The 22,028-nt window shown below is 47.4% G+C and overlaps 2 protein-coding genes across 13 annotated transcripts in view; both read right to left on the reverse strand.

Annotated features, from left to right (window-relative positions):
- The window catches only part of LOC137142286 (inositol 1,4,5-triphosphate receptor associated 1-like), a 30,918-nt gene extending 19,608 nt beyond the window's left edge, over positions 1 to 11,310 (reverse strand). The window contains exons 1-2 of one of the 2 annotated variants that reach the window (XM_067531560.1): positions 6,525 to 6,703; positions 3,591 to 3,718 (exon numbers count right to left, since the gene is read on the reverse strand). The gene's annotated coding sequence lies outside the window, so the exon portion shown is untranslated. Of the gene's footprint in view, positions 1 to 3,590; positions 3,719 to 6,524; positions 6,704 to 11,188 lie in introns of those variants that run through there. The other variant, XM_067531561.1, reaches the window with a different exon arrangement.
- Positions 11,311 to 14,343: 3,033 nt separating this feature from the next.
- Positions 14,344 to 20,237, reverse strand: RPL10A (ribosomal protein L10a). Of its 11 annotated transcripts, none has more exons than XR_010916878.1 (6): positions 18,980 to 19,891; positions 18,366 to 18,602; positions 18,123 to 18,268; positions 16,385 to 16,557; positions 15,967 to 16,127; positions 14,344 to 14,548 (listed from the first exon to the last, which is right to left on the reverse strand). XR_010916878.1 is itself a non-coding variant. In XM_067531566.1 (6 exons), exons 4-6 carry the CDS (start codon positions 18,163 to 18,165, stop codon positions 14,414 to 14,416), a joined length of 321 nt encoding a protein of 106 aa, XP_067387667.1. In that variant the 5' UTR covers positions 18,166 to 18,268; positions 18,366 to 18,602; positions 18,980 to 19,211; positions 19,297 to 19,787; the 3' UTR covers positions 14,344 to 14,413. The 11 variants fall into 11 exon arrangements, 6 of the variants coding, with proteins under 6 accessions (XP_067387667.1, XP_067387666.1, XP_067387668.1 ...); XR_010916879.1 differs by having other exon boundaries at positions 16,474 to 16,557; positions 18,980 to 19,885; XR_010916880.1 differs by having other exon boundaries at positions 16,474 to 16,527; positions 18,980 to 19,882.
- Between the last annotated feature and the right edge of the window lie 1,791 nt (positions 20,238 to 22,028).

The raw sequence follows: 22,028 nt of genomic DNA on the forward strand, positions 1-22,028 counted from the left end.
ATTGGAGGCCTCTGCTGTCCCCGTTTCATAATACAAGAGCAAGGAAAAGGAAACTTTCACTTAAATTAAAAGGTGGCAAATTCAAAGCCCATGTAAGAAAATATTTGTATATAGACTAATTAGACTGTGGAACTCATTGCCACTGGACATAAAAGGTAAGAATTTACCCAGATTCAAAGAGGGACTGTACATTTGTATGGATAACGACTATCCAGAGGTACGATATGGTACTCTGTAGTATAGTAGTTCCGAAAGCGATATTAACCCTCATGCTTCAAGATTTGAGACAAATCTCTAATTCTGAGGAGTCAAAGAAAGTTCCCTGAGGGGCAGATTATCCCTCATCTGCTTTCTGCAGGGTTTCTTGCACCTTCCTTGAAAGTAACTGGTGCCAGTCACTGTCAGAGACAGGATAAATGGATGAGACACATCACAGATCTGATCCACTCTGGGAATTCCTATAAATGACAAATCAGCACAAGATACCACCAGGAAAGGGGGGGAAATTACCACTAAGGGGGCATGGGGCTAAGGCAGCAGCATTGAAAGGGCAAACCAAACACTCCTCCTGTTTGAGCTCTCTTCCGTCTGTGACATTACCCCTATCCTGCCCAGCAGATCCTGAGCCCTCTCCCAGACTAGATTGCCCATATGACACTAGAAATGGCCATTCTTTAACCTCCCCCATCTAGAGAGAGCAGCCGCTGGATTAAGGGATAGAGTTCAGAGTCAAGCAGTTGCCTCTTCTTACCTGATTGTTACCTTCTTACCATGAACTGATGGCAGCAGGCACCCAACCTCTCCTCACCGGGTGTCAGCTGAGAAAAGAAGGGGTGGGTGGGTCACAGCCTCCTCCATTCTTTAGAAACCCAGCTGCTTCCAAACAAATGAAATCTGAGGGCGCTCAGCTGACAGCCAGCATCTGAGACGCACCATGCTGTCCATTTCCATGGAGAGGCCCGCCCAGCCTATCTTCTGGCTAACACCTGACCCATTGCAAAGGATGCATCAGCATCAAGACCTTCTCCAGGTTGAGAACAGGTATTAAATATGGCTCCATCCCTCCAGGACCACGTCAAGTGGGCTCATCTCAGGCTCGCTAAAAGTAGTGGGGAGATCGCTATGGATCTTTGGAATGAAACCCAGTTGCCCCGTTGGCTGTGGATGGAGTCTGGCATTCATCTTTGAGCAGGACTGAAAATCCCACCGGAAGTCACTGCAGCATTTTGCTCAAACGTTATTAGGTTGGTGCAAGAACAGTAGGAAGTGCTGGGGTTAATTTAATCCCAATGACTGCATTTTAAAATCACGTATATGATACTTCCATACCTCTACTCTGCTGTAACAGTTGTCAGCAGCCAGGATTTGTGCAACAAGACTATGGACAAAGGACTCTGCCCCTTCAATGTCAGGGAGGATTAAAGGAAGGAAGCATTGACGCAGGAGGACATCGAGGGATGAGTAAGAAGATACAGGCCCTGTATTTATCAGATTACAGCCGGTATCGTTTGCTTTGTAACTAGGCTATTGCGTTCATTACAGGGTTATGGCTCTTCGTATCAAGCCACTTAATCATCTTTGGAAAGAACTTTGGGAGCTATGGATGAAAGCCACTCAAGTTTCATGTATTCATTAATTATTTAACCTCTGTGCCTCAGCTTCCCCATCTGTAAAATGGGGATAGAACACTGACCTCCTTTGTAGGTCAATGATACTTGATAAGTGCCAAGTATTGTGGTTATTCTCCACTAGGGCCCCAGTGTAAACTTTAGAAACACGAGTCAAGTTGGCCTATTGATGTCAAACCAAACACAAATTAAGGCCTCAATACTGCAGCTAGGTCCATGTGGGAGTGTATGATTGTTGTATAACCTAGAAAGACTTGATCGGTGAGTATTGTGCATTGCGGAGTATGCTGCCACTAAGAATAAAGAAGGGGTATTTCTGGTGTATGTTTTATAAGCAAGTTTAGATTTTTATTGGTATGTGTCGGTTAACATCAACTTCACTGTACACACACACACACACACACACACACACACACACACACACACACACACACACACACACACACACACACACACACACACACACACACACACACACACACACACACACACTTCCATGAAAAATCAAAATTTACCTATAAGAAAGTAAGAAAAACTGCTTGAGAACTTAGAGTTTGATTTAGGAATATTTAATTTGTATATTTTGACATGTGATGTTGACAATTTGTTTTAACAGTTATAAAGCTTTAACTTATTGAGTTGCAATGTCTACCATTAAATAATTATTGCCTGACCCACACACCCCATAGTTTCCCACATCTGTGAAAGTTTAAAAATTGATAAAAATAGAAAAAATGCTTCAAAATAAACATTATAATTTCAGTGGATAAAGAAAATCCAGTTCTTCCAAGCCTGTTTATAAGGTATAGTTTGGATGCGTGATTTAAGGAAATCTGTTTCATGATTCAAAGACTGAAAAAGGAAATAAAGAAAACTCACACCAATCTAACAGTCAACACAGGACAGTGTAATGGTACATTACATTACATTACACAGTGACTTTCATACAAGCCAAATGCCCTCAGGACTGTTACTATTTACAACGAGAGTGAAATCAGTCAGAACAGAGACAGAGCAAGATTGAGACATGGCAAGGTGGAAAGGAGAGGTTTTCAGCTGAGATTAGGAACAAGATGAAGAGTTGCTGGGTCGGGGGCAGCTATTCCAAGTGGCAGTACCTGCGCCGTGCTCCAGCTGTGGGCTGCATTTGGAAGGACCAAAACCTTGTAGGTGCAACAACTCCTCATTGTTGCTAACACCAGCTCAGCTCTGTGGTGTTAGCAACCCTGGGATCCCTAACACAGATCAGCCAGCAGTGTTTGAAGCACCACTATCCTCCAGTCCAGTTCCCATTGAAGTCAACAGAAAGATTGTTACAGACTACAATGGGAGAGGGATCAAGCCCCCAGCCCCTCTCAGAGGAGCCCTAAAAGCCAGCAGCCAGCATAGGCCAGACAGACCAACGTACCTAACCGGAGCAGAGCTAGCATTAGCAGTGGTGGGGAATTTTACAAAGCATCCCCCAGGTAGGCAAGGCCAGAGAACAGGTGATTTCTAGATCAGTGAGAGTCAGAGAACTGTGAGACAAGTCAACTCATACGATAGAGATAAGCAAAGCTGGTATGGTAGAAATGATGATCAGAAATGTGACAACCTATTATTTGCATTTTGGTAGCACCTATGAGCTCCAAGACCCTACTGTGCTAGGCGCTGTAGACACAGAACAAGTAGATGGTCCTGCCCCGAAGAGTTTACAACCTAAGTAATAATAAGCACCTAATTCTTATCCAGCACTTTTCGTCAGATCTCAAAATGCTTTACGAAAGTGGTCAGTATCATTATCCCCATTTTACAGATGTGGAAACTGAGGCAGAAAGTCATCTGTAAGTAAGTCCAAAATCTGCTCCCTGTTATCTATCAGTTCAGTGACACTACCAAATACCCCCCTGGGTGCTTACCTATATGAGCTTACTAGGAGGCTCAATGTGAAGGTTTTGTGGGGTGCTAGAGGGATGACCCTACCTTGATCCCTGATTTCCAGGCTGTCAGGGATTTGTGGGTGAAGCGAGATGGGGAGCTGAAGGAAGAGGAGAAGGAACGCTGCAGAGGAATGGCAGTGCTCTCTGGAGCTCAGGAGGTGCCACGGAGCCCTAGGGGCGAGACAGACAGTGAGAGGGGAACCCATGCCACGGAAAGGCAGCAGAATTCTTCATCTGGGAAAAAAATCAGCATCTGAAACAGAACAAGCAGGCAGGGAATGTGCTGATCTTTAGGAGGGGTTCCTCTTGCCCCAGAGAGGCAGGGATTCTGGGTTTTCCAGGCCCTTCCCTCCCCTCTCACAGCAAAAACCCAGCCTACAGAATCCCAGTGTGATCTCAGGGCCAGACAAGGAACTACACTGAGCCACAGTCAGTCGTGGCGTGGGCAGCTCATTGAGGGGAGACAGGTCAGGGGAGACCTCCACATGGCTCCTCTGCTGCAGTTCAGGGAATACACCCATGAGCAGGAAGCAGTGGCAGGTAAGGACCCACACACCCCTAGCAACGGGTTACACGGGTCCCCCTTGAGCAGCCGTCATCACAGCCCACTCAAACACAGGCACTCGCTCCCCCCATCAAGGCTGCCGGGGCTACGGACAAAGCCCTCGTACATCATTTCAGGGAGGCATCCTACAAACTGGGGGGCAATGCAATGTAACATACATGTAACATCCCCTGAATGCCTATGGCCCTGGGAGCCGCAATCCAGCCCTGCCCTGCCATGGTAGACACCCCATTTCATACTGAACCTGCAACCACCTGGAACTCTGCCCTTCTCGGGCTAAGCCACAGGCCCCCTCTGGGCCTCTCCACATCTCCCCTTGCCTGTCATGATCCTGGCCCCCCTCCTGTAGTTAGCAACCTACAGATCCTCATTGGGCCAGACAGGGGCAAGGGGGGTGAGCCATTCTCTGCCCCCCTCTTTTCCTCCCCGCAGTTCTCTGTGGATGCTCATTACATCAGCTCCGTGGTCTCTGTTACCAGGGAGGAGTATGGGCAGCCTGGGCCAGGACCTCATCTCTTCTGACAGTTGCTGCCACCATCCCTTCCCAGCGCATGGGAACAAGCACATTCCTCTGAGCCCCTTTTGCCCCTGCCTGTGCCCAGACATGGCCTGTCAGGGTCTCTTCTGAGGCCATCCCTGGCCTCTGCCATTCCCCGGCCTCTGCCATTCCCCAGCAGGCTCACCTGCACCTCCAGGGCAAAGTCCCTCGGGGCTGCATGTCTGCAGCAGCACAATGGACCGCACCCCTCCCATTCCCTGCCCAGCTGTAGCACAATGACCCACTTTCCACCTTCCTAATGAATAAAACCCTGGTGGTGGGCAGGGGGGGGGACACCAGCCTGAGACAGGCCTGGGAGTCTGAAGCAACAAGGCCAAGAAGGCCTGAGTTTTGGGTTGTTCCTGGGAGCTGCCCTGTCAGAGACCCTGTGGAAGCCTGGAGCAACGACCCCCTGCCTCCAAATATTCCCCTCCACCCACCCCCTGCCTCTCCTCCTTGCCTACCTTGGAGCAGGTCTTTGTCTTGGGGAGGAACGCCTGTCCCATAGGACCTGGCTTTGGAGAAGCAGGCAGTGTAGCGGGTGGGCCGAGGGAGAGCGCTCCCTGCCGCACCGCAGCGTTGTGCCCAGCAGGACATTCTTCTGCTATCGGAGCATGTGTTTACGGCTGCTCCCTTCCCACAGCCTGGCTTTTCTCCCAGTTACAAGCTTGCCACCGGGCTGCCCCCTCCCCTGCCCAGCCCAGGACAGGGGGCAAGCAGCACGGTGGGCAAGCTAACAGCCCACGAGCCCCTTCCGTCCACTGGTTTCCCACCACTTAGCAGACTGATGAACGAAGCCTGACAGCCCCCCTGGGAGGAAGCCAAGTGATCCATTTCCTATGGCTAGGGAAACGGAGGCACATCGTACATAACCTTGGGCAAGTCACTTCCATTCCACGTCAGTGGCAGAGACCGGGAGCGAACCCAGGTCTGCCGCCTTCCAGCCCTTTGCTCCGACACGAGGAATCAGATTCCTCCAAGTCTCCGGCATCAAGAGAAGTGCAACTTTCTCATCCCTACGCTCTGATGTGGCCCCTGCTCCAGGTCTCATGTCTGAGCCAGCCTCAGGGACCTCGGCCTCATCAGATCCCAGCTCACTCCTCTCCACCAGCAGGACTAGGTCCCTCTCTGCAGCTCCTGCCATGCAGCACAACCTCCCTGTTTCCCTGTCGCCTCACTGATCCTTCGAATTTCAAAGCTCAGCTGAAAACCCCTCCTTACACCTTTGCCTCTAACTTCTCTCACACCACCCATTGATCATTATGGAGGAGGGTGAGCTAGTGGACCAAGTGCTGGACTGGGACTCCTGAGGCCTGGGCAAGTCATTTCTCTTTAGGCCTCAGTTTCTCCAGATGTAAAAAAAACGTACCTAAAAATTTATACTGGAGAAGACCCTGGAGGCAACCACCAAGTCGGGGCCTCATTGTGCTAGGTGCAGTACAAACAGTCAGGACCAGTCTCTTCCGCAAAGTACTTACCATCTAAAATATCCAGATTCCCTGCCTCACAGGACTGACGTGAAGCTTAATTCACTAGAGCACTTTGCAATCTTCCAAGAAGACACTAGAGCAGGACAGGGTATTCTCATTTAATGTGGCCAAGTGCTGGGTGCAGTACAATTCTATGAGGGTGTATCAGGATGAGGGGACTCCAAGCAGCACACTGGATGGCTAAGGCAGGGTAACACCAACTGGGCTATTCCTCTGCCTCCTTGAGTTCCCCTCCCACCCCACGCACTGGACTCAGTGCTGGTCTGCTCATTACCAGGAATGATGGCCCAGTGACTCTGCCAGTGATTGCCTCTGTGGCCTTGGGCAAGTCCCTTAAGCTCTGTGCGTCTTTTCCCCCCATCTGGATAAATGAGACAGACCTACCTCCCAGGGGCCACGAGGATGCATTCATGCTTGGAGCGTGCTGTGACGAGGTCAAACGTTCGTGAAGATGCTGCTCAGCCCCTGAGCAGAAACAAGAGTATGTCTCACAGGCAAGGCAGGCCGTTTTGGGAAGCAGATCTCTCTGCAGACTTGCTCTCCCTGGAATGTGCTTTCGCTGCTCCCAGCCGTTAGAGAAGTCCCTTGTTTATAAGCCGCGTTGCGCCTTGTAAACACTGCACGCTTGCAATGCTTTTGGCTCCTTCCAGCAGTTTCTTGAAGGGGTTTGAGCTCTGTTAACCAAGATCTGCTTGCTCCTGGTGCATGGAAGGGGAGAGGGAGTAAAGCACTGCACCTTGGAAGGCATGGCACTGCGGCCGGGTGAGGGGAGGACGTGGTACTGACCCAGCCTGGAAATGTGGGGAGGGAAGACAGCTGCTGCCTCCAGAAAACTTGACATTTGTCTCGCGAGGATTTCATTAGCACAAGTCAAGATGTTTATACTGCAGCTGTCTCCATAGTAACCCCAGATCTCCCCTTCCCAGCATTGCAGCACCACTGTCCCCATTGTACAGTATACCCAGCTGTCCCCAGGAAATCACAGCAGCATGCCACAGTTGCCAATTTTCCCACCCATTGCAACAGACCCCAGATCTCATTTCCCACAGCACTGCACTCGCTGGAACCCCCGCTCTCTTGGCAGTCATGTCATGCCGCTGCCCTGACTGATAAAATCCCATCGCATCCCACAAAGCTGCTTGTTCCCTTAATAGGATTAAAGCTGCAATCAGGCCATGTCCTGAGTGGCTAAAGATGAGCAGCTGCGCTCAGGCAAGAGGAAGACCTTGGAAGCCCCACACACTCAGCCCCACAGTCTCAGCAGATACGAGCAAGGGGCAGCCCTCTACAACTAAGTCACTAAAGGCTCCCAACCCAAGGGGAATAGCGACGGTCTTTGCTGAGACTTGTTCTTGAAATCCTAGGGCTGCAACTCCTGGTGCTGCTGCAGGGGGACGAACAAGCCAGAGGTTCCCCACATGAGCAGCCAAGTTTACAGACGAACTGTGCTGTTTGGTGGGTGTGTCCACACAGCAGGCTTGGCCTCCTTTTCCAGCTGCCCCGGAACCCCTTTCTGAGGTTCTGGCTGCACCTCCTGATCCAGGCACACCCCATCTGCAGCCTCAAAGCTGTGGGACCTCCTCGTCCAGCCAAGATGTCCATCCATTACTCCAGGAGGAGGAAGTTGGACAAGAGGTGCTCTGCACCTGTGGGGCCTATGTCTGTTTGCTCATTCGATCACGCCTTCAGGCAGAATTTTTCTGGGCCTTTGAGCAGCAGTGGGTGTTCCCTGCTCCACATCCCCTTCCCTGATTTTTAAACCTTTGGACCTCTCTGATTCCTGTTTTCTCTTGTGTTGTCCCCAGTACTCAATTGCAGCCTGGACTTGGAAGTTCCTCCCCTTTACCTAAGGGGCCAGGCCTTCAGTTTTGGGCAGGCCTAGACCCACCTGTCCCAGTTGTGCAAATACAGGAGGCTTGGCCCGTTATTGCCAGCCATGCACAGTCTAAACCTTTACATGCACATGTAGGCATGCACTGAACCCATGCCGGTGTACTTGGCAGTGGGGTATGGGCTGAGAGCTTGCTCACTTGTGAGTCATGCCCCTACTTGCGCACTTCGCAGTGGGGAGGCAACAAAACCCACATAAGCTGGTCTCCATTTGGCTAATCCTGCAAGATCTATCCCACAATTCCTTGTACTGGTATCTTCTACCCACTCACTTCCCACATGTTGCTCACACCCCAGAAACTACCTGCCAGTTTGTGTACACTTCAGATTGAAAATTTACACTTTGAGCCAATCAGGCTTACAAAACTACCTGGACCTTCAGATCCGGATTCATGTTTCAAAACACTCAGTTTTGGGGTGAGAGATTATGGCTTAAACTCCACACCCTGCACCCAAAAAAAGCAGAACTGCCAGTACATACTGGAATTTCTTAGAGGAAATAAACCCAGAAGCGTTCTTAAGGCCCTACTCATACAATGATCTACTCTTATGCACTGGGAATAGTCCCACTGATTTATTTGCAAGATTATGGTATTCAAAAGGCCTTTTAACCCTTCCAGGTTTGGATTGTCTGCACAGTTCTAGCATAACCCGGCACTGATCCCCCAAAAGGAGCACAGTAATACAAGTAATTAGCAATAAAAGCTTAGGAGGGTTTGTGATAAGGGTTCATCACAATTAGAACTTAGTTAACATTTTTTTAAATGTTTGGAAGCTGACTATGTAAGAGCTAAGTATAATTACTGTGGGTGGACTGAGATCTTGCCTGGGCATTTTGCAAGGCATATTTGTAGAGTTCCACCCCCTTCTTTTCATACTCCAAGCCTTTACTGAGAGCAAAATTTCTTCCCCCTCCCTGTTTTCTCTCATCTCTTGATTTTGGTGCTATAGGGTCACTGTACTGTTCAGAGATCAAGCCAGCCCAAGGAAAAAAATGCAAGCCAGTCACCCAGCACAAACCCTTCCAAAATTGAACCTCTAAATAACTTGGTCATCATCAAGTTTTTGAAAAAGCAGGAGGGAAGCCAGGAACAGAGCTGCCAGATCATCCAGGGGTTTGGGTATTCACGTGGGTTGTGGGAACTGAATAGTAAGCAGGGGAAGGGGTCTGCAGCTCAAGACTGAGGTGCCTTGTTAGACCAACACCTGAGAGAAAAGGCAGCCTAGTGGTTTGGGAACCCACCTAGGATTTGGAAAACCTAGTTCAAGTCCTTGTCTTGCCACTAACCGCTGACGACCTTATTTAGCCTCTGTGCTCCTCAGCTCCTGCTGCGTACAACTGGAATACTAGCCCAGCCCACCCTCACAGGTATGTTGTGAGGACAACTCCAGGGAAAGGTGCTCAGGCACTAGGGGAAGAGGAGCCAAATGAGTACGTTAAGGAGATAGAGCCAAGATGTGCAACAGGTGGAAGCCAAGTCACAGATGTTAAGCAATAAACTAGAGCAGCATAGTGCTTTATAAATACTTGACACCTGTGTAGTGCTTTTCACTGGTAGCTGTTAGAATTTGCCAGATGGCTTCCACACAGGGGCACTAAACAGCCACACTTAAAATCCAGCACCTGGCTGTTTTAAAGCTTTTCGAAGGTGGGTCAGGAGGGAGACATCAAGTCAGTTACTGAGGAGTCAACAACAAGTTGGAGAACAGAACCCAGGAGTCCTGATGACCAGTCTGGCTCTCTATCCTGTCTCCTCTTCTATCCCATCTCCTCTCTAATCCGCAAGGGACACAATGAGGTAGGCTAGACTCAAAACGTAAGATTTTGCAAAAACGTTTTCCAGTACAATTGAATGTTATTTACATAAAGAACTTAAATATTCTCTTCCTTAGGATATGCAACCAAAACAGTACATACTAGGGCACGGAAGTGAAAATAGCTTGTTTTCATGATCCAATGTGAAGGAAGAGCAAGCAGCAAATAGAGAATCTTAAAGACTTAGACAGAAATAGGAGTTCTGCTAAGGGTGACAACAATGATCATGGAGGGACTGAAAAGTCTGACCCTTCAGTTTAAAGATGGAATAGGGGACAGGACAAACACAAAACAATGGATGGTTTAGGGAAAGTAAATTGGACACACTCCTATAGAACGTTGCTTTTTCTTTAATGCATGGTGCTGTTAAGCTGTGAACTCATTGCTACTAGAGACCATTGTGGCCAAATCAGACATTTGCATGGATAACACCCACAATCACAAGTTAGGATACCCACTGAAGTGGTTCAGACCTTCTTTCCTCCAGCTGGGAGTAGACAGCCTTCTCCCCACTCCGCAGGGGCACTGTTGCTTCCAAAGGGCTCAGAGTCACAAAGGGACATGGCCTGAGAGCTTGCCCTCCACACACACCCCCATACCACAGGGGTAAAGACGCCCCCACACTGGAGGGTAAGAGACCAAACACATTCACTGAGGTGCAAACGAGATGATTTAACCTTTTGACTGCTAAGCAAACCCCTCTGGGGCTCTCTGTTCCATGTAGACCATCCCCCAGAGACACCACCCTTGCTGCTAAGGTTGTTAAATCAGGTCTTACCCAAGCTGTTCGGGTAAGCTTGTTCCCTGTGAGCAAGAAGTGGAAAGGGGAAGGCCCAGGTTAACGCACATCACCTGCTTTTTTTAATTGTATGCCTGTTACAACAGCTAAAGCTCTCTCCAGAACTCCCCAATACCATGCTTGATCTATGAGCTAAGCTGCAGGCCCTGCCCTATTAGAAGGACCAGCATTATTTTGGTGCATCAGACACACACAGATACAAACCCTGCCCCCAAGTGCTTACACTGTAGTAATCAGTGGGGTGGGCATGAAGGAGGCATTTTCTCCAGCTGCCTCTGAGGATTTAAAAAGCCCAGCACTGAAATTAACAAGCAATGTTCCCACTTGATCAATACCAGCCCAGTTGACTGGTTGAGCACATAAGCAGTAAAGACCAAGCCCCTGTACTCTGTTCTTTATTATCATACCAAAGGCAGAGAGATTCTCCTTTTAAAGCTTGGTTTAAATCTAGACATCATAACAGAGCCAGCACCAAAGGAAAGCATTACAGCATCCCATGCAGACACATTCCAGCTAAGTATCATTAACTGTGACAGTAATAACCTGATAGAAGACTTCTACAGGCTCCCTCAGACGCAAGCAGCAGCCGCTCTCTGGATTCACACTCCTGGTGCTCTGCTGTAAGATCTGCCACCCCCTTAACTGACGCAGCCTACCAGTCACATCTTCCCAGGTTCCCTCCAAAGCTTCCTCAGCTTGCTTTCAAACAGGAACAACTACAGTGACTGACAGGGATTAGCCAAGTCCTTTGCTTGCAAAGCAAGCTGCTCAGATGACAGTGGCTGCGGCTGCTACTGCAGGCATGATTGGTTAGGACTGTGGAGAGGGCATGGCTCAGTGACAAGCAAGAAACAAGCCAATTCACCTTATTGTGGCCCCAACCGGCCCAGCTGGCAATTATCTATTAGCCATGGCAATCTTCAGCAATAGCACACATCAGACAAGCAGCCAGGATTCCAGAGAGTTTTAGGATGAATAAGGTTCCTGGCCAAGCTGTAGGAAACACACTTGTTCCCTTTGCTCTTGCTTGGAATTTTAGGCCTGAACAAAGCCAACATCTCAACTCAAACTTCATCAACACATCCAAGTTCCACCAGATTTAACAAGCACTGCAGATGCCACGCAAGTCCAACACAAATCCTGTAACTCGGGCACAGGCTCGTGAGCACGAAGTACACCTGTGTGACTACTTGCCACTGAAAAGCAGCCACCTCCAGGGTGGAGCAGGGCAGCTGTTTTAACAGTTTGGGGCAGGAAGTGATCAATACTGTCTACAATTAAAATGAAGGGGGGAACTGAGGCAGACAATGTAAACACCCAGATTGAAGTTTGGACAGTATAATGGAGCCAATACCTTTCCCAGCCCACAGTGACAGCTGTAATCCTATATCCTTTTTCTAGGCTATCGAGGAAGGAGCCCTACAGAAACAGTAGGCAATGGCACACTAGGTTAACTGTGTCAAGGTAATAACTGAACCCACCCAGCCTTACACCTCATCTAAAGATCATCCCAAGGTTACCATGGGAAACAGCTCACCTTTGTCATTGCCATGTTTTCTTTGAGCCTGGAACTAGGATGTTAGTGCTCAGCTCAGGCCACTAGCTCCCCATTTAAGCCACTATAGGATTTCTGGAGCCATCACATAACTCTTATTTGAAGGTATATGGTTGTGTCTCCAGGAGAGTTTACTCCATGGAGTAAACCTTACTAAGCCGGATCTGTCACCTTTCCTTTTAAAATAACAATTACCTGCATGTTGGCAGTATGGAATTGCAGAGCCACTGTCGTCATGGTGCTGTACATCCTGCTCAATGCAACTCTTGTAAAGTTAGAGACACTCTTGAGAATGTTGCCATACCATTTGGAAAGCTTAGTAAGTTTTTGCATTTGTTTGGCACGCAGTGATTCTCCCCCCAAAATCCAAAAAGTGAATAATGTTGGTGGCTTCCTTTACCTCAGTACATTCTAGAAATAAAGGTGAAGATTAATTAGTGACCTGCTGAACAGAGAAAGCAGAGTGCAGATCCCAGGAAAGGGGAGGGCTGAGGGACTTGGTAATAGAACATGAAGACTTCACCTGTGGGTTTCTGCTCCCAGGTACAGGCTGGAAGGGGTCATGTTCTCAACCACCAATGGTTGCTCAGTAGCCTGTGGAATTGTGCTCAGTCCAGTTTTAAACAAACAGGTGCCATTATAAAAGCCATGAAAAGTCTTCAGTAATTAGCCCCATTGTTGGCAGTCTCAGCCAAGGTCAATGAGTCAAATGATTTGCCACCTGTACCTGTGGTCATCTCCTCCCCTCCACATACATTGGCAAGGCCAGCTGAGGGGAATCCTCTTTGACCAGCCCTGATGTTCCTGTTCTTTCTGGATAGACAGTGTAAGGCTACCTGCCACCTTTCTCACATACTGAACTCATTAAAAAGGTAAAGTCACTTTGAATCATCCCATAGACAAACTTTTTGCATGCTTTTTCTCTGGAACAAAGCAGGTGATAGGGCCCGTGAAATTAGAGATGCAGTTTCTGATGCCTAGTAACCAAAAAACCTGTAAAGCATTAAAAATGCAAGACACCATGGAAGGATTTCAGTGTAGCAGAAAATCTCTGCCAAGACTAGTCAGTGTGGTTTGGAACTGCACTCACAGTTACCATTGGTTTTTAATATATTTAAATCTTACTTATCCTTTTAGAATGAGGTACAGTAAAACATCAGCTTTACAACCTTTTTCTTTCTTCTCTAACAATGAAGCACCTCTCCACTTCACACAGGCACACTGACAAGTTCGCAGCTCCCACTAAATTTTCCACTGTGAAGGGAACAAGCTGTTATGTGTATTTCCCTTAAAGGGACAGTCAAATTCATGTCATTTCCAAGTGAGTAAATAGAAATGGTTTCAGCCCCTCTGCAAATTTGAGATTTTAGCCATTATCCTTTAAGAAGTTTCTCTCCTCACTTACTGTGAAGTAGACAAAGAAATTGACTACATTCACTGTCAAAAAACTAAACCAACTGAAAATAGAGAAAACTATTTCCCCTTCACATCTTGGAATTTGTCATAAGTGTTATTAGAAAATAACAAAATTCAGACAGATTTGGTATTTATCTTGATGGTGTCTCTTTAGAAACCATACTATTAACTATTCAATCCTGTGCATACTTCCCAGTACTCCCAAGATAAAGGCCAGTTACGGGTCTATCCATGTTAAGGCTTTGATGAACTATAAAATACTACTGATTTTGGAGTATATGATACTTTCTACACCCCTCGCTGGACTTTAAAATTAATTGTGGAGGTGCTGAAGGTTTATAAAATTCTGTGAAGACATCATTCTAAATGAGGGCTTAAAAAAGAATGTTTCATTAAGAAATCTTTCCAAGTTGAAGGCGTCTGACTAGCTAGCAGGAACTTTCAGGACAACAATCTGCTCAACTCATTTGGCTCTGCAGTTCTTTGAGAATCCTCCGTGCTGTCACTGCTGCTTCTCATTTAACTTTAGGAACTCTCTCAATAGCATACGGGTTGCTCTAAAGTCCTGAATCAGCTCCAACTTAAAAGTTGCACACAAGCCAGAGGTGACAGAGACAATGGCAAGGTACAGCAGAGATCTCAGTCTGTTAGAAAGAGACAACTACTCAACGCAATTGGGAAGAGTCCTACAAGACTGAAGACTGTAGATGAAGAGACATGGACACAGTGACTGGATGCTCTGAAACCATTTATTACTGCCAGTTTAGCAGAAGCACTGGGATTTCCTTCATGGTGCTTTAGAGGTACAACGCGCACACATTCTGCCAGTTCTTCAGCAAGGACACCAGGACGTTGATGGCCAGGTGAATGTTGTAGACTAACTTGTCCTCAGTCATTTTCACATGGCCAACAGCCACAGCCAGACAGAGCACCTGGGCATGCAGAAGAACAATGTCATTATTCAACTCCAGTTATGCAGATTTTACAGAAGCCAGTTTACAGACCACTGTACAATAGCGTATCTAGATTGAGTCAAAAAATGTATGTAATTAGATTAAGGGTCTGTTTTAAATCTTTGGAATCTTTCTGTAGATTGCAATTGAATCTCCCCATAAATCTTTTTTAAAGGGATAAAATGTTCTCTACACGGTTTACAATTCCCCACTTACAATAATTCCTGTACAGCCTGTAAATGCTTTATGAAATCTCAAAGTTCGCAAAGTTTGATAATTGAAGAATCCATTAAATGCACCATTTGCAAATTTTAGATCTTAACAGCTTTGTGTTCTATCAAGCTCAAAACCTAATTTTTGTCTTCAATTTCTATATCAGAAGCAGTTGAACATAAGTTAGCCACTGGCTTCCACATGCCTTTAACTAAACATGCATGCTAAACAACTGCGTGCAATCTTTGTTAATGAAACTAGTCAACTGATTATATGGTGCTTTTTATTAGCAGATCTCAAAGTACTTTAACAAAGGTTGGAAGTATAATTGTTCTTGTTTTGTAAATCAGAAACTTGAGGCACAGGTTAAGTCACTTGCTCTTCACTAAAAAAATCAATTTATCAATACCCAGTCCAATACCCTCTCTATCCTACCCTATGCAGTCAAATTTATGATAAATCTCTCTCCTTCCCCACCAAAAATTTCCACAAGCCACTAATTCATGCTGCACAGGCTATTTGTTTTACAATGATCTGATTAGTTTTGTTTACACTTTTTATATTAGAAAAATCATTAAGATACAAAGCTGTTAATTTCTGCTTTTTTGCACCTCAGAGTTGCTTTTTATTCTATAAGGAATACGCCCTAGTTACCAAATTTGCTCAAAACTAGACAGATTACAGACTGAGGGAAAGTTTAAAATGGAAACAATAGATCAGTGCTGCAGTGTCAGGAAGTCAGTAGCTCCAACTATTCAATGAAAGGCTGACATGTTAAAAAGCTCTCACTTTTGCTCTTGGTTCATTCAAGTTGTTTTTAAATCAAGTGGCCAATTAAGGTTGACAGGGGAATACTTTTCTTCAGATGGATGTAAATTGATTTATGCTTGCACTGACTTGTGAACTCAGCCAAGCAATAATACTTGCTATGAGTCAGGGTTAGACCATCATGATGCCAGATGTGAATAATAAGCATTAGAATTAGGACTGTTCTTTAATCTAAAACTCTTGTTCCATCCTCTACATTAACTTTCTTGAGAGTTACCAAAAGAAGTTTTAAAGCAAATACGAGAAAACATTACTAGAAACTCACTGTTTCACCCTGTAAGAGCTGTGAAATTCATTTACATAATATTAAGGATAAAGCTTCAGCTACTACATACATCAGTCTATAGAATACAAACCTATTACTCTAATTCCTGGATAACTGAAGCTTGACCACATCCTCCATAATGGCAGAAAACAAATCATGCAAAGTGCTGAGCTCATCCTTAATTCTTCCTAACTTCAGTGGGCACGTCAAGAGCACTCAGCATTTTCCAAGTTCAGGCCCCTTAACTTGCATCTATAATTTGAAACAAATTGTAAATTCCCCTCTGCCCTCAGGTTAGCATCTGAAAGCTTTCTGTTCCCTAAATGCACAAAGGGAGATTGATTTCCACTGGCAGCCTCCTTAATAATAAAGCTGGAGAACAACTGCAGTCCAGCCCTAAACGTGCAAATCTATGTACCATGGCCAGCAGCCAATAACTTCATTACTGTCCTGACGCCCACATGTTGTGTAACTGGGGGTCGGGGGTTTGGAATTTATTTTTTGTTTACCTTTTTCATTTGAAATTTGAGAGTTGACTTGACCTCATTGACCTTGGCCACCATGTTTTCATTGCGAATGAGGAGGGAGGGTAACTTGCCTGTTTTGTTCAGACCCAGACCCAAGATACGAGGAATCCGTTTGATCAGGGACTCTGAAGCCAGAAAGGCATCTTACTACTTAGCTATGAAAAAAGATTATGCATAGGACACTGCAGTTCTCTCCATGCCTATTTTAATACAGGGTTTTATTTACACTTCACTTAGCAACAGCTTGCAAGTTTCTCTAAGAATCACAAGGTGCTCAGAGCAAAGGCTCTGTGTATTTACAGAGTCTTCAGAGAATCCTGCATTAAGTAGCAAGTTATGCTTGGAAAGAAGCCTAGACTGAAGCTCACTACTGATCTGGCATGTTTCTTAAACACAGGTAATCCCAATATCAGACAGGACAGTTTCTGGAGTAAGACAGGAAAACTGCCTCCTTCCCTCAGCCCCCCAACACACATCAGCATCAACATGATTTTGGGGGTGAGAGATAAGGGATCTATCTGTTCATTACAATAAGAGCTCTGTGCATTAATCAGAACAGATCAGACTTTGTTTGCAGTGTTGTAGCCATGTTGGTCCCAGGATATGGAAGAGGTTCTATCTTCTTTTGGACAACTTCTGCTGGCGTAAGACACAAGCTTCCCAGCTCCTCAGGCCCAGACCCAAAGACCTCTATGGAGCTCAAAAGCTTGTCTCTTTTACCAAGAGAAGTTGGTTCAATAGAAGTTAGTACCTCACCCACCTTCTCTATAAACCAGAGAGCTGCTGCTCAGGACCCACACTGGGATTTAGCCATCAGTGCAGCTGTGCTGATGCAGTTTACCCCAATATGTAAGCTATGTCTACACTGGGAGTTTACTGCAATACAACTACTCAACTGGCTAACAGTAAAATAGACAAGGTTTAAGGAAACAGACATAGGAACTCAAGCAAACCAAATCTGTTCTAAGCACCTTGCAAAAATAGCACTGATCAAGCTAACTAAAGTCACATTACCCAGCAGCATGGCATAATAAATCACACACTTGCAATTCAATGGTTTACAGCCCAATCAAAAAAGTTGCTGACTTGAAATTGCCAACTAGGTGAATTTGTCCTCTAGCACTGCTCAGCCACTTGCACCCCACGCAGCTCTTTGGCTCCCCTGAACTACAGTAAGGGGTAAAACTGCTACATGATTGAATTTCTAAGGAATTGGAGTAAACATGGTAGCTCTCTTCCAATGTCCAGATGAAAATGGGAGTCAGTGCATTTAGGATTTACAAAGGCTGGTCAGATTAGCTGTTTGTCCTCAATGGTGGGATATACATCATGACTTAATGTTAAAGAAATAATTCATCTTGATTACAAAAGTAATTGAGAGCTTTTTCCTTGTTTAAAGAACCACATTTTAGATCTAGTATCCTTGGACAAGTCACCTTTAGACAATTCTTCACTAGCAATGTATTGAGTAGGAGTCCATTACTCCTAGGTGAGTTCCTCAGTGGTCACATTGGATACACTAGCAGATGTAAAGTCTGACACCTCCAGGAGATATCTTCCTTTGGGGCAAGTTTCTTTAGAGTTTTAATAATAGCATTTCTCCCCCATCTCCTAGAATTTATGCCAGCCCACTGTCTGCATTGCATTACACTACCCAATAATTCAGGGTAGCCTCTATCCCCACAAATTACAGGCATATTGGTAGCATAGTTCTACTCACCCAGCTCTTTCACTAGCTTCTTGTTCTTGTTGAGCTTCTTCATAGCCTCTATGTCCACATGAGGGATATCAAATGCTTGGCTTCATCATTGTGTTGCTGGTCCCCCAGCACAGACTGCAAATTTAGGACATGGGGTGGACTTCAGCCTGTCAGGAAATGACGACAACACCTGACAGTCATTATGCACTGCCAGCAACAAGCACCTTAAGGGGAGCATGCAGAGCCACAACCCAGAAACCTTACCACAGTCACCTGTGAATCTTCATCCACCTGCCTCTAATCTGGTTTCTCCAACTGGTCAGTGGGATCAGCACAGGAGCTTCACCACTCCTTCTTGTTTTAAGACTCAGGATAGTGGCCTCTACAGCCATACCACTTGGAGATGGGGGGGTCTGAACTATCCAGGCAATTCAGCACTGCACCCTCCTGCCATTGTATCAAACAGTCAATGCATGGTCCACCACAGTACATTCAAAGTGCCTGGAGGGAGAAGAGTGCAGGTTGAGGGCTGGGTGGGATCAGAGAGGCCCCAAACCTGACTGTGCCATAGAAATGCTTGTCCTTCTGTGTGTTATTGTTTCAGCCTGATCTGCAACTCCACAATTTCCACAAAACTGTGGAACAGAAGGACAAACAAAAGAAGCTACAAGTAACCGCAGATTTACCCAGCAACATTAGAATTCAAAAACCCATTAAAACAAAACAAATAGCAATAAATAGGGGAAAAGTTGTAGTGACATGAAGCAGAGCATGGACACTGCCAAAACCCACTCTCTCTCTTCACCAGAAGCTTCCAGTCATGGAGTTGGCATTTGGGGAAGGGCACTATCAATAGCACAGAAGAGGAGAGTTCTTACTTGTATGGTTTCACTTGACTCCTGCAGGACCTCCCTCACTGCTTTGCAAAGGGTGTCACAGGAAACTTATATAGCTCTTATAGATTTGAAAGGCATAAACAGCATATCAGGCACTTGAAAGGATCAGATGAATTCCTGACACTGGACAGGATGCAATTGCAGGTTACATTAGCACCTAAAACCACCTTTAATCCCACCAATCAAGGGGAGCTGGTTAGCTCTCAGCATTTTTCTGGGGGAAACATTCCTCTTTAATGATATGAACCCAAATACACCTGTCTGGGGCTAGTGCAGCAGTGATTAAAAATGAAACTCACATGCCCAAGTTCACAGTGCAGGCCCAGAAAAGGGCAAAAATAGCTAAACTGCAACAATGGTGAATTGTAAATTAGAGCCTTTGTTCCTTCTGCTTCAATAACCTCATGGGCTCAGAGCACAGGGACTCCCTATTTTTCAGTACAACAACTATTTCTCTTTTCAGCCTGTTTCATGCTACAGCCGCAGAGATGCTGAAGCCACAAAACCCAGGTGAGAAAGAAAAACACAGCGAATGTTTCTTCCTCAATGAGCCTTAACCCCACTCTGGAGGGACCATTGTAGGGGCACGACTGGGAAGAGATCAGTATAGAACACACAGCTGGACTCGCAAGAGTGAAAGCTCAGGGAGGGCAGGTCCCGCAAGGGCTATTGACCAAGATGGGCAGCGATGCACCCCCAGGCTCCAGGTGTCCCTAAACCCACCCATGGCCAGAAGCTGGGTGGGCCAACAGGGGATGCCCTGCCCTGCTCTCTCCCTGCGGCTCCGGGCGCTGTCAGGCCCCGTCCTGCTCATGGCAGAGGTTTGCCCAGCGCTGGGAGACCCCGGCTCTCTGCCCGGGACCCAGCAGCCCCCTGCACGGAGGGTCCCAACCCACCCCAGCCTCAGGACTGGAGCTGTCCGGGCCAGGCGGCTGGGGGGCGGGGATATAGCCGGGGGGGGCGGACCCCTCCCGCACCGCACCGCACCGCACCGCACCCCACCCCAAAGGGAGTTGCCATGGCACCCAGGCAGCACGGGGCCGGGGAGCCGCCACAGCCCCGAGTGGAGCCAGCTCTCCCAGAATGGCCGGGCCGGGGCCTTCGGCCTAAGGCGGGGCCGAGCCCGCCGGGCCGGCAAAATTATGGGACTGGCGACAGACAGACAGACAGACAGCCCAACCTACCTTCATCCTCTCGCGACCTCGGCTGGGCATGACGCCGGCGCTAGGCGCCCCCCCGCTCTCGCGTCATAAATAGGCGCCTGCTCTCGCGAGATCTGGACGTTGGCCCCCAATTGGACGCCATTTTGGGAGAGGCGGAGGGGGCTTGTCGCCATCTTGGGAGAGGCAATGAGAGTGTGACCCTTGGCCGGTCGATGCGCGCGGCCGGCTGGCTGCGCTCCAGACTGATGACGGGCGGGGCTGGCTGCAGGCTGAGACCCGGCCGGCCCAGGAAGGCGCGCAGTGCCCCAGATCGGCAGCGCAGTGTCTTTGCACCGCTGCTGGGAGGTTGAATAAAGATACATCAGAGTGGGAAAAGAGACACAGATGCCCAGGGGTGTGGACCAGCTGCCGCAAGAGGAGAGATTAAAGAGAGTGCGACTAAGGGGGGATAGGACAGAGGGCTATCAAATCATGGCTGGCGTGGAGAAAGTGTCTAAGGAAGTGTTCTTTACGCCTTCTCCTAACACAAGAACTAGGGGTCGCCCCATGAAATGAATAGGCAGCAGGTTTAAAACAAATTAAAGGCAGTATTCCTTCATCCAAGGCACAATCAACCTGTGGAACTCCTTGCCGCAGGATGTTGTGAAGGCCATGACTATAACAGGGTTCAAGAAAAAAATAGATCAGTTCCTGGAGGATAGGTCCATCGATAGCTACTAGCCAGGATGGGCAGGGGTGCAAAACCATGCTCTGAAGTGTCCCCAGCCTCTGCCAGAAGCTGGGAATGGGCGACGGGACGGATCACCTGACAATCACCTGTTTTGTTCATTCCCTCTGAAGCACCTGGCATTGGCCACTGTCGGAAGGCAGGATACTGGGCTAGATGGACCATTGGTCTGACTCAGTACAGCCGTTCTTATGTAATACTGTCTGAGGTCTAGCCATGAGGGATTTAAGTTGGGCAGTTGGCTGGATGCTTGACTTTGAAGCACTGGCTGCTTTATCAGAGCCAGCAACAATAATTCTGTGGTCCAGAGCACACAGCATGTTGTAATTTCTCAGAATGCTCAGGGTCCACCTTGGATATCCAAACTCACCATCCATGATGCACTGCAAATATCAACAGGAGTGTTATACCCAGATCATGGCAGCACCTCCAGGGCCCGGTATTGCCTTGTGTTAACGTCCTCAGTGAAGTCCTTGCTTGTGCTAAAGGAGGACTGGGCTGCTTATTCACTGGCTGAGATCTCTAAAGGATAAGATTCCCTAGACCAGGGGTGGGGAACGTACGGCCCGCGAAATGATTTGGTCCGGCCCGCAGCGGGCCGTATAAGGCCCGCGAAATCATTTGGTCTGGACCTGACGGCGGGCCGAAACCCTGCCTCCGTTTGCCCCTTTTCAGCGGCGGGGGGACTTCGGCGGCGGGCACTGCCCCCCGCCCCCCACGGAACCCCGCCGCCGCCGCGAAACCGCGCCACCGCCGAATTCTCCCCCGCCACCAGGGCCACCATCAGGCCCTTGACATAAAAAAGGTTCCCCACCACTGCCCTAGACAATAAGGCCAGAGTGGTGCAGTTTGCAGAGACATGACATGACAAACAAGAATTTACAGCTCACGTAAGCACTTCCTTATTTCAACAAATGATTAAAATGTTCTAATTAGAGGCACTTTTCCTTAGACAAAACAACCTAACAATTCATACGAAGGCAAACAGCAGCAGCAGTGGAGGAGACTGGCCATGTTAAAACTGAACCATAAAAAGTTTGATGCATGTTACCGAGTGACCTGTGACAGTTAACCTGGTTCACATCTCTCAGACAGCGAGAGCATCTGTCAAACCTGGAAACAGGCAGCCTAAACATTAGGA

Source organism: Emydura macquarii, unplaced genomic scaffold (assembly GCF_026122565.2).
Source record: "Emydura macquarii macquarii isolate MOO-44397 ecotype Brisbane River unplaced genomic scaffold, CSIRO-AGI_Emac_v2 contig_3220, whole genome shotgun sequence".
NCBI classification, from domain to species: domain Eukaryota; kingdom Metazoa; phylum Chordata; order Testudines; family Chelidae; genus Emydura; species Emydura macquarii.

Excerpts from the sequence above, each read along its gene's own strand:
- RPL10A (XM_067531568.1), bottom strand. The coding sequence starts at position 18,165 with ATGAAGAAGCTCAACAAGAACAAGAAGCTAGTGAAAGAGCTGG. Across the intron at positions 16,528-18,122 it reads GAAGCTAGTGAAAGAGCTGG|AGTCCCTGATCAAACGGATT; the intron begins GTGAGTAGAACT and ends TTCTGGCTTCAG. Across the intron at positions 14,549-16,384 it reads TCAAATTTCAAATGAAAAAG|GTGCTCTGTCTGGCTGTGGC; the intron begins GTAAACAAAAAA and ends CTGCATGCCCAG.